General features: G+C 48.6%; 3 protein-coding genes across 3 annotated transcripts; 1 reads left to right on the forward strand and 2 right to left on the reverse strand.

The window, feature by feature from the left end:
• The first annotated feature begins 12 nt into the window (after positions 1-12).
• On the forward strand, positions 13-4,572 carry Tmem199 (transmembrane protein 199). Its single transcript, XM_028759315.1, has 6 exons — positions 13-284; positions 1,332-1,405; positions 1,975-2,064; positions 2,972-3,014; positions 3,221-3,333; positions 3,818-4,572. The coding sequence occupies exons 1-6, from the start codon at positions 74-76 to the stop codon at positions 3,911-3,913; spliced, it is 627 nt and encodes a 208-aa protein (XP_028615148.1). The 5' UTR covers positions 13-73; the 3' UTR covers positions 3,914-4,572.
• An 892-nt stretch (positions 4,573-5,464) lies between these two features.
• Positions 5,465-7,428, reverse strand: Sebox (SEBOX homeobox). The gene is made up of 3 exons (XM_028759409.1): positions 6,980-7,428; positions 6,671-6,831; positions 5,465-6,538 (listed from the first exon to the last, which is right to left on the reverse strand). Exons 1-3 carry the CDS (start codon positions 7,005-7,007, stop codon positions 6,155-6,157), a joined length of 573 nt encoding a protein of 190 aa, XP_028615242.1. The 5' UTR covers positions 7,008-7,428; the 3' UTR covers positions 5,465-6,154.
• Positions 7,429-8,080: 652 nt separating this feature from the next.
• Positions 8,081-11,209, reverse strand: Vtn (vitronectin). Its single transcript, XM_028759320.1, has 8 exons — positions 10,927-11,209; positions 10,718-10,837; positions 10,298-10,639; positions 10,079-10,218; positions 9,755-9,911; positions 9,480-9,632; positions 8,488-8,832; positions 8,081-8,272 (listed from the first exon to the last, which is right to left on the reverse strand). The coding sequence occupies exons 1-8, from the start codon at positions 10,988-10,990 to the stop codon at positions 8,163-8,165; spliced, it is 1,431 nt and encodes a 476-aa protein (XP_028615153.1). The 5' UTR covers positions 10,991-11,209; the 3' UTR covers positions 8,081-8,162.
• Between the last annotated feature and the right edge of the window lie 388 nt (positions 11,210-11,597).

Consider the following 11,597-nt stretch of genomic DNA (forward strand, 5'->3'; position numbering starts at 1 on the left):
TCCTCCAGCTACATCCGGCGCTGGTGGGCGGAAGTCCGAGTTTGGGATCACCTGATTAGAGCGTGAGGCAGAAATGGCGTCTTCCTTGCTTGCGGGCGAACGACTGGTTCGCGCTTTGGGTCCTGGCGGAGAACTGGAACGGGAGCAGCTTCCCCGGAAGCTGCGCGCCCAGCTCGAGGCTGCTCTGGGAAAGAAACACACGGGCAGTGATAACTCCACGGGCCCCCGGCGCCTGGTTTCCTTTCATCTGATCCGAGATCTGCATCAGCACCTGAGAGAAAGAAGTGAGCGGTCCCCAATCAAGAGTCGCCGTCTTATTTTCAGATCGAAACCCTTCTGAGTCGTTTGGTTTTTTTTTTTTCTTCTATCACTCTCGAGTGCCTACCGAGATCTCATTTATCCAGTCCAAAAGCCGTCTCATAAACTCCAGGTTTACCACTTCCATCTTGACTTCCGTGAAAATTCTTCGTGTGTGATAAAACGTATTTGCAGATTTTGCTGAGTCCTCTTTTAGTTCCACTTAAGTCCACCTGACTTTTTAGGAACTCGAGATTCTAACCCAGTACTCTCTCCCAGATTGAGTTTCTCCATTTTGGGGCCATATATCAATAGTGAGCTTATCCTGGTTGGGAAAAGTGATTTTTTTTCTTTCTATCTCAAAGGCAAAGGTAGAGAATGCAAGCCCCAGTTTAGGGATGAGGGTAGGGGAACGGTAATTTAAAAAAACTACTGAAAGATCTGAACTAAGAGTTGCATCTAGTTCTAGACATTTTAAAGAAGTCATTTCTCCTGGCATGTAATATGTTTTTGTCAGAATTAACATATCCTGGCCAGAAATGCAGAGGGCAGATGATCAGACTTAAGAGAACCTTAGAAAAAGATCCTCTAATACAGTGTCTTCTTAGTGTTTAGCATCACAACCCAATCCTGTCTAGGACAGATCTATTATTTTCACAGAAATAACCTACCATTGGCAGGGTAATTGAAGACTGACAATTAAAGTCAACTGTGTGGCACTAAAAAATACTTAGGTGGAATTGTCCTAGATTTTTCTTAGTTGAAAATTATCTTGAATAAAATGAAAAATAAATGAATAAACACCAGGAGAGAAAGAAAATCACTAAGCTGGGCATGGAACACACCTGAAAAAATCCTAGCGTTTGAGGGGCTGGGACAGTGTGAATAGTGAGTTTTGTTCTAGATGAGGTACATGAAGATCAAGGGACAGCTAGGTCTCTTATTTGGGTAAAAATTAGGGCTACCCCCTTCTATCATCTTACCTTTCCAGCCTCAGCTACATGGGCCATTATGTGGAACCTTTTTCTTTCCAGATTCCAGGCTGTTCCTTCATGAACTCCTAGAAGGCAGTGAAGTCTACTTTCCAGAGATTGTGAAGCCTCCCCGGGTATGTAACAGATTTGTGAGAGTTGGGTACAGGTTTTATTAATGAACTTTTAGGTTTGAAATCTTTTAATTCTTTGGAATAGCTGAGATGTAGCTCAGTGGAAGAGTACTTGACAAGGCCCTAGCACTAATAAATAAAATGTGGGGACCAGTGAGATACCTCAGTAAGTGGGGGCACGTGCTACCAAGCATGGCAGGCGACCTCAGGACCCACATGGTGGAGGGGAAGGCTAATTCCCAAAGGTTGTCTCTTACTGCCACACATGTACTGCTGCTTGGGTTTATATGCATCTACAAAGGATTTAAAAACAAAAAAACAAACAAAACAAAACAAAACAAAAAAAAAACAACTGTTGGGAATCTAAGATCAGGGAAAGAAGTCTTCTCTGACAACTTTGGAAAACTGAGATCCAGTAAACCATTTTCCAAAGCAGTGGAAGCATAACAGGTATGTGGGTGTCCCAGCACCCTTAGGAGTACAGTGTGCTTTAAACCAATGATTATGATATATCCTGTAGCAAGAAATACGTAAAAGAATATCATTCTTCCCGTATGGTTATTTTTGTTTAGAATCCAGAGCTAGTTGCCCGACTAGAGAAGATTAAGATACAGCTAGCCAATGAGGAGTATAAGCAGATCACCCGGAACGTCACTTGTCAGGTGAGGGCCTACTGCTCGGGATATGTTCTACAATACAGAGGTTTAAAAACGGCGATAGCAGTGTAATGACACGCACCTTTAACCCCAGTAGTCCTGATGCAGGAGCAAATGAATCTCTTGAGTTTGAGACCAACCAGAACTATATAGTGAGACCCTACCTCAAAAAAGAAAAGAAAAATATGGGAATTCGTATAGAGTATATTGGTCTATACTCTGTTCTAGAACTGTAAGATCTGTATTCTGTGTGGACCAAGAAGAGTCTTCAGTGTATTCACTGAGACTCTGGGCTTAGATGGTGACTGTTTTGTTGTTGTTGTTGTTTTTAGGTTTGTTTGTTTATTATGTAGTGTTCTGCTTGTGTGTATGCCTGCATGCCAGAAGAGGGCACCAGATCTCATTACAGATGGTTCTGAGCCACCATGTGGTTGCTAATAAATTGAACTCAGGACTTCTGGAAGAGCGTCCAGTGCTCTTAACCTCTGAGCCATCTCTCCAGACCTGGTGACTAATTCTTAAATGTCATAGAAATGGATATGAGACATAGAGCTTTTTTCTTTATTCAAGGAAGGGTTTCTGTGGCCCAGGCCACCTCCCAAATACTAGGATTACAGGTGTGCCTGTAGCCTTTTTCCTGACAGGACTTCTTGGGCATGTTTCTGCTGTAACATAGGAAAGTAGATGGTTCCTGGGAGTCTGGATCCTCCTCTCTCTGATCTAAAAGGCATCCTACAAGTCCCAAGCTAAAGATCCCATGGAAGGGCAGAGTTAATGTGTTGAGAAATAGAAAGGGCTGAGGCTGGACTGGAAAAGGGAATTTCTGAACTCATTCTGAAATCATCTGTTTTGTTGTTGTTGGTTTGGTTTGGTTTTTTTGTTTGTTTGTTTATTTACTTACTTTTTTCCCCAGGATGCACAGTGTGGGGGCACTCTCAGTGACCTGGGAAAGCAAGGTAAGGTGCTGAGAACCAAGGCTGCTCAAGCCTCTCCCTGGGATTGGTCATGCCCATCTTCCTACTGCACTGTTATGGGATCAAGGCTAAGATATTCAGGCTTGGTCTCTGAAGAGAACACAATAGATCGGAGAGGCAGCTATGAGGTAATTAGCCCTCCCTAAGAATGCTGACCTACATGTTTCTTCTCTGAACTGTTTCCAAAGTGAGGTCAGTGAAGGCTCTGGTCATCACCATCTTCAACTTCATCATCACAGTGGCAGCTGCCTTTGTCTGCACTTACTTAGGAAGCCAGTATGTCTTCACAGAAATGGCCTCGGTAAGTAGGCACTGGGCAGTTCAAAGTGCCCCTTGTAGGGGTTAATGGGAAAGGGAGGATGTGTGTGAAACCGTACAGGTTAATCAGTTGGATATATTTATGCAATCGACAGGGGACATACTTAGCTTTCCAATAATCAGGGGGTGGGTAGCAATCCCAAGAGCTACCTTTCCTCCACAACATAAGGCAATAGTTCTCAACCTTTCTAATGCTGTGACCCTTTAATACAGTTCCTCATATTGTGGTGATCCCCAACCATAAAATTATTTTTGTTGCTACTTCATAGCTGTAATTTTGCTATTACAAATCACAGTGTAAATCTCTATATGCAGGATATCTGATTGCGACCGAAGTGAAAGGAGTCGTGACCCCACAGGTTGAGAACTGATGACTTAGGACTGGAGTAGGGAATCTTTAATTCTGATTAAGGGCTTGCAAATTGGGTGCTGGCCCACATCCTTATCCCTAACTCTTCCACCTGCAGAGAGTGCTGGCTGCGCTGATCGCTGCCTCGGTGGTGGGTCTGGCAGAGCTCTACGTTATGGTAAGGGCAATGGAAGGAGAACTGGGCGAGCTGTAACTGGTGCTTCACCATCAGAGTCTGGAAGAAGTGTGGGGAGCCCCAGGCTCTCCGTTGCCCATCACAGACTCTCCGTCAACCCACAATGATCTTTGTATTCAGCTCCAGTTAGTCAGAGGACCAGGTCAGGTTCTTTGGGGAGCCCTGTCTGCTGTGAATTTCCTTAGGCAGGCATAGAGGAGATTCAGACAGTGTTTCTTTAAAACTAAAAGAACTGATCTCAGTAATTTCTGAATCCAGTGCTCATCAGCCTTTGCTGGTCTATTCTGGGGTCTACTGAGTCTGGTTTTTCTTATTAGAAGTAAGTAGAATCCGGGCCTTTCCCCCAATGGACTCTACTGCCTTGAACTGGCCCAACAGTCAGAAGACAGGCATCAGTAGAAGAAAAACCAGTTGATACAGGATGGTAGAACTAGAAGCCAGGCAGCTAACTCTTTGTGGAAAAGGAAATAGTATCAGGCCGTTTTCCAGAGGTCAAATAGTCTGAGAGAAATCAGATGATCAGCTATGGCCCTCGTGTTAAATGGAGCCAAAGATGTCTTCATTGTCCTGTTGTCTTTGTTATGTTACACTTTTCAGAACTTAGATAAGTTAGAGAATGTGTTTAAGGCACTTGAAAGATGTTATTTATTCAATAAATATTTTTTGTGCTCAGTGTATTTTTATTTTTGGTCCTATAAGAACACAAAACACAAAAACTTGCATAATTCTGTGAATTGCTCAATATCTGCCCTTTTGTTTGTGATAGGGTTTTGCTATATAGCTCTGGCTGACTTCTGCCTCTGCCTCCTGGGTCCTAGGATTCAGGTATATGCTATCATGGCTGGTCTTGGAGGTCTGTTTGTCCTGTCAGCCTGCCTTTCTGCCTGCCCACCTGCCTGCCTTCCTTCCCTGTGTATGTCTGGCTATATGTATGTGTACCATAAACATACAGGAGCCTGAGGAGATGAGAAGAGGAACTAGAGTTAAGCTATTGTGTGGGTGTTAGGAATTGCTGACCAGTTCACAGCACAGGAACGGGAATTCTCTCGGCCACTTCTCACTCTGCCCTACTTTATTCAAAACACTCTACACCCAGGAGGTGCTTGGCAGGTGGTCAGAGGGACAGGAAGTCTGGGCCTTACCAGTTACTCATGAGTTCCTCTATAAAGCAGCAGGAACTAGCATTTAGTGGGTTTGTAACTGTGTCACCACATGAAGCCCTGTACTTACATTTTTCTCCGACAGGGAACAAGTGCTCCCATCTTACTTTACAGACGGAATCAGAGTGGCAGTTAGACAGCAGAGGGAGGGTCTGCCTGCAGCAAGGCTGGGCACAGACCCCTCTCTCCATGGGCACATGCTTCTCTCTCCAAAGCAAAACAGCTCAGAGCTGGAGGCAACTAGAATGTCCTGTGTCCCCAGAGCCTGAGAGAGCTCAGAGCTCAGCAGAAGCCTGGACATGGTTCCAGCACCGAGTCTGCCACACCTGGCCGGATTTAGGGATTTGATGATGGAAGATAAATTTCCCAGGCAGGCAGACCTCATCCCCATTAATTTGTGACACAACAATCCAGATTAAAGCAAAGAGTTTTGTTTTATTTGGAGATTAGTTGGTATTACAGAGGACAGTGATACCAACCCCTCCCCCACCTCAGTTCTGTTCAGTTGTCCCTGCAGCCCACATCAGAGGGCAATCAATCTGATCTTTGGGGAAATTCAATCAACCTTAGACCCAGGCTTCTATTTCTGTGACTTTAATATCACTCTCTTCAAATCCACAGTTCTGATTAATTTGTCCAGGTGGTAGGAAGTCAGACAATGGGGCCCTGAACCATGAAAGTGTGGGTCCCAGCAGTCCAGTACCCTTCCCCTGGCACACATGTGAGGTCCTGAAGGGCCTTCTTAGACTGGTGGCTGCCCCTTTAGAGGAAAGAGATCATTCAACTGAGATAATAGGAGCTGGGGACCCAAACCTGTCAGTAAAGGTGGAAAATAAAGTCCCTTACTTTGACAGTACCTCCTGATGAGACAATGGGCATATGCCCCCAAGAGGACCAGGATGCCAAGTTATAGGAGCCAGGCTCTAGTCACTGCACAGGACTTCAACTAGGCTGGTGGAGGCTGTGGGTGGGGGTCCCTGAGCTAAACTGTTAGAGTACTCCTGTGCAAAAAGAGGCAGGGGTTCTCTAATGTGCTTGGTCCTAGGAGAAACACTGGGCTACAAGGCCGAAGCCAAGTCTTACAAGCTCTACACCTAAATTAGGAGTGGTCTACGTTGGTGACAGTGGCTGAGGTATAGATAAGGTCAGACAGGTTGCCCAGTGAAGTCTGAGGAACAATTTGCTCTAAAGAAGAATGAACCCCTGAAGCCCCACTTGTCCCCCATGGGGCTGCAGCTTTAGCCCTTGACAAACTCTGCCCTGGACCCAAAATGGTGGCTAGGCAGGAGGTCTGTGGTGGGCATGCTGGAGAATCCTGAGTTGAACTGGTAGGGTGTAAAGGATGGCTTGGTGTTCCAGGGTCCCAAGGTAGCTGGGGAGTGACTGGAAGACAACAGGAGTTTGGGGGAACATCCAGCCTGGCGTTTGGGGATCCTGGCTTTCTGTCCTTGATTCTCTTGGCTCGGCGATTCTGGAACCACACCTGATAGGAAAGATGAAGGGATCGATCTTGGCACCAGCACAGCCTCATGGGACAGAAAACAACCTGAGGGTAGAATTCCCAGAGAGAGAGAGAATAGGCTGTTGAGCCCAGAAGTTGGCTCTTGTGACTCACCTGGATCTTGGCTTCAGGCAGGTGAGTTACCTGAGCCAGGTGCTCACGGGTGCTGATGTCAGGATAGGGCCTAGCTGCAAACACCCGTTCCAGCTCCAGCAACTGCCCAACACTGAAAGTGGTCCTCTTCCTCCGATGGGAACCCAACCCCCTGGCACAGTCTGTGGGCCAGGATGGGAATCAAACCAAGACTTCCTGCAAGAGCCTCCACCCAGCCTCAAAGCCTTGATCAGCCTTTGCAGCCCCTACTCCCTCCCCTCCACCCTTCCCCATCCCACCTTGCTACACCCTCTTTCCCCATCAGGTCACCTGGAGATGCCTCCACAGGACTGGCCATGGAGCTGACACAGAGTGAGGAGCCAGAGGGCCATGCCAGGGCTATTTCCCACACCGGACTCGGGCCTTAGGGTTTTAAGCCACTCCGAGTGGGTGGCTCCGCCCCTAGAGGGAAGAGGCTTGGCATTCATTCAATGGAGGATGAGAGAAGTGGGAAACGGCAGGATTGGGGTTGCTAGAGATCTGGGTTTGACCAGATTGATGCACACCAAGAAGCTGGTCACACCTCCCTCCTCAAACCTCAGCCTTTGACAGTCTCTGCTTTCAATCCTGTACTTTGTGAAATTCTTCCCTCGAACCGCAGAAACCCAGGCCTTCGGCTGTGCCCTAAAATCCCCAAGTACACTGGTCTTGGCTTCCTTCAGGGGAAAGAAAGTGGATTCCTGCCCCACTCTCTGAGAACTAGGCAGTGGAACTGAACAGGATGAAGATGCTGTTGGAGCCGCTGCCTGTCACCAGGGCTGGGGAACAGATGGCACCACTAGCTTGCCCTCAGGGCTGCTGACGCAACATCCTAGAGCCAGGGAAGGGTCTACAGGAGAACCAGGGGTTCACAAAGACATTGACATTTAGAGCCTCCACTTCTGTGAGGGTGCTCTGAGCTGCTCTACTATGAGGGAGGAGTTGAATGTCATGTTCTTCCTGTTCAGGCCCTCCCCTCTCTCTCCCTGCCCTATGCCCAGAACAGAGGCCTCAGAGGAAAGCCCCCATTAGGGTTTGTGTTGTGGGAGTCTGTCCCTCTGTTGCTCAGAAGTTAGCTGTATCACAGATTCATGACAGACAGACAGCAAAGCTGAATTGAATTCCACCCTACTGTTTCTCATGTCCTCCGAGGTCCTAGTTAACTCTGTGGTCAAAGAAGCCTCACCTGGGGAGGGTGCCTGGGAAACTGACAGATGGCAGGGCCTCAGAAGGAGGGGTACTCTCACAAGCCCCCAGTGTCTCTGATTTAAGAAGAGCACCTGAGCCCAGTGAGGGTCTTCTCTGTCCTTCAATCAGTCCTAAGATACCCACTTGTCTTCCTTTATTCAGGGGACAGCGCTGCCCACCCTATTCAGGACAGTAGTCTTAAACTCGGGGCCAACAGACTTTATTGGGCTGGGAGAAAAGGGCTGGAGATGAGGCTCCTGAAGCTCAGCCATGTGGGCTCTGGTTCCTACTTCTCAGAGGTGGGGCAGCCCAGCCAATACTGAGCAATGGAGCGTGGGTAGGGAGGATTCACAGAGTCCACTCGCCGGGTTCTAAGGTTGACTCGGTAGTACTTGTCTGAAAGAGAGCATGGAAAGAGGGTATGTGAGACTCTGCCTGGTCCTGTCCATTAGTCCCAAGGAGGAAAACGGGTTTTTTTTTTTCAGAAGGGAAAGTGAACATCCACCAAGAAGATAGGGTCACTAGCTACAGGCTGTGTTCAGCACCCTGGGACCAGGACCTGCAAGAAAGGCCTAGCCAAAAACAGTCTGAGGAGTAGAAGGGGCTCCCACCTCCAGAGAAGAAATAGACGCTCTGAATGGGCTCGCAGGTGGCAGGCACGAGCCAGTTCATATCATAATCATAGTTGTTGTAGGTTTCTAGCCCACTCTCTTCACTGGAGAACAAAGAGAACCAGAGTGAACGTGACAGACGTCGGGACTTAAAGCTGCGGCTGCGGCCACGCCCTCGGCGTGAACGGTAGCGTTTTCGGCTTCGACGCTTAGACTTCTGTTTTTTGGCCTGGACAGGGTGGAATGTGGAGCCAGTGATGTAAATGCGGCCGGCCATAGCAGCGTCCACTTTCCCTGGCACACCATGCCAGTCCCGGCTGATGAATTGGGGTTCTCTGGCTCCGTCTGTAACAGGGAAGGGGTTAATGTACTTTGAGGATTCAGGCTTTGATTTCTCCAACAAGACATTATATCTATCTATCTATCTATCTATCTATCTATCTATCTACCTACCTACCTACCTACCTATTTGTTGGTTTGTTTTCTTTGAAACAGGATCTCAGCACCTATCCATGGCTGGCTTGGAACTCACTATGAAGACTAGGCTGGCCTCTTAACTCACAGAGATCCACTTGCCTATGACTCCAAGTGCTGGGATTAAAAGCATGTGCAACCACACCTGGCTCCAGTAGGACCTTTAGAGTTTATTTGTTATGCCTTGCCTAAGACACACAACTCAGTACCCAGGCCCCAGGCCTCAGACTTCCGGTCCTCTTTCCACTATATCCCTTATGTCTCCGCCCCCTCCTAAACCCGTCAACCACAGCCCCTCCTTCTGCTGTGTTAGGCAAAGTCCAAGGTATGGGGTCCAAATAGAGGCAAGCCTCATCCCCCAAAAGTCAACAGAAGCAAAGTCTAGCCAGAGCAAACAGCTCTTGATCGATGGTACCCCAATTCCAGGCCCCTCCCCCTGAAGCTCCCACTATCACAGCCCAGCCCCACTCCAAACCCACTTTCCAGAGAAAGAAGCCAGACTTGCCCTCCCTCCATACCAGAGGATCTGCCCCAGAAGAGGAGTTCAAAAATGTTCTCCCAGCTGTCCCGCTGAAGCAAGGCAAAGTGTTCAAACACGGCGGACAGAGAACTTCCTTCACATTCCTCCTGGCTGGGCTGTTGCTGAAATTCATACTCCCAGTACTTTTTTCCTGAGGAGCAGAACAGCTGGCATCAGAAGGGATCTGACTAAGGCTGGGGAGCACCAAGTAGAGAGGAGTCATAGGTTAGAACAGGGACACCACCACCTGCCCCCTTCTCCCATCCTGAGTACCCTTGAAGAAGTAGACCCTTTCCCGGCCACTGTAACGGTGGGCAGGAAGGGCTAAAGCTGCATCAACATTGTCTGGTATGCCACTGAACCCTTCAGAGATGTTTCGAGGATAACCAGGATCCAGGACACCATCCTCAAAGCGCCAGTACTGACTACCCTGAAGGGCAGAGAGGAGAAGGGTGAGGACATACTACTGGGCACAGAAGCTGTCCTATATCCTAAACTGTCTGTCACCAGCTCCTGGAGTCCCTGACTGCCTTGTCTTCACAGCTACCAGCACCTTCCATGACACCCTTTACCTTGCCTCAGACTTAGGTCTGATACCTTGAACAAGTAGGTCTTCCCCTGACAGTTGATGCGAGTGAAGGCAGCATCAATGGGGCCCTCGATGCCCCAGACATCTTGGATGAGTTTGGGGTACCCAGGCCTCACTGCTGTCTCATCTAGCTCATAGCAGTACTGCCCTAGAACAAGGGAAACTGTGTGAGAAGCAGATGATCCTAAGGCAGATCCTACCACCACCAGACCTGTCCAGAGAGTCACCTCGGAAGGCAAAGAGGGAACCATTCTTGAGGTCTGTGAAGGCATCAAAGGGCTTTCCACTACACAGCTCTTCCTCTGAAAATTCAGAGATCTCTTGATCAGTGGTATCAGGCCTTAGGGTCACCCCCTGTTGCTCCACTTCAGGCCCTTGGGTGCTTGACTCTTCTTGAGGACCTAGGAAATCTGTCGGCGTTGAAGTCCCCTCAGTCCGAGGCTTTAGGTCAAAGGGTGGAGAGGTGTTCTCCGATTGCACACCAATGTTGGTATTGTTCTTGTTCTCCTCCAGGTAGTCATAGCTCCAATAATCATCTTCTGGCATAGTAAACACGTCCCCCCGAGTCACTGCAGGGAGAATGGGGAATGGTGAGTGTCCAGTTGTGGAGGGAGCCCCAGGCCCACTCACCAGGGCTCTGAACTCACCTTGAGGCTTGCACTGCTCCATGTAGTCAACACAGCAGCTCTGATAGTAAGTGCAGAGTTCATCACACTGACACTTCTTGCTGGCCACGAAACCCTGGTCGCAGCGGCCCTTGCATGACTCTATGGGAGGGAATATCAGATTTACAGCCCAGTCTAGGGCACCTGCCCACCCTGCATTACCCTAGATGTCCACCAATCCCCTCCTATACCTTGGTCAGCCAGAGAAACCCATGCCAGCAGGGCTAGTATGAAAACGGGCCTCAGAGGTGCCATGGCAGGCCTCTAGCTGAGGGCCTTGGCAAGCTGGGCTCGGAGCTTCTGGAGTCTCACTGTCCTGCCTGGAAAAAGAATCAGACTGAAGAAGAGTTCCTATTTTCCTAGGTTTCTGCCTTTATTTGCTCATCCTCTCGCCCAGCCCCATTCCCCTCCTCCAAACACAGCTGCAACAAAGGGTCACATTCCCAGAACCCCAGCCCCAGGAGAGCTGGGAAACAGAACTCTTGCCAAGACCAGAGTCAGTAGGGTCATGGGCAGGAGGGATAACACGCTTAGTTGGGAAGGTGGAAAGAAAGCATGTGCTGTCATCCTCTGAGCCAGTTACGGTAATCTCCCTGAGCCTTACTTTTTATAAAAAGGGACCATGGTGCCTTGCCTCATCAGGTGTTGAGAGATTCCCTGAACTAGAACAGACAAAACGTTTGGTGCCTGGAGTAGCTTCCAAGTCATTCCCACAACCAGTTATCGATTTACTGTTTGCTCAGGCACATCCCTGCCTGGCTAGGTGCTAGTCCCACCCTACCCCCCACCTCACAGTTGAATATTTAGGGCAAAAAGGAGGGGTGGGGGCAGGGAGAGCTGGCAGGCACTCTGAGGGAGGTTT

Source organism: Grammomys surdaster, unplaced genomic scaffold (genome assembly GCF_004785775.1).
Source record: "Grammomys surdaster isolate TR1022 unplaced genomic scaffold, NIH_TR_1.0 126278, whole genome shotgun sequence".
NCBI classification, from domain to species: Eukaryota; Metazoa; Chordata; class Mammalia; order Rodentia; family Muridae; genus Grammomys; species Grammomys surdaster.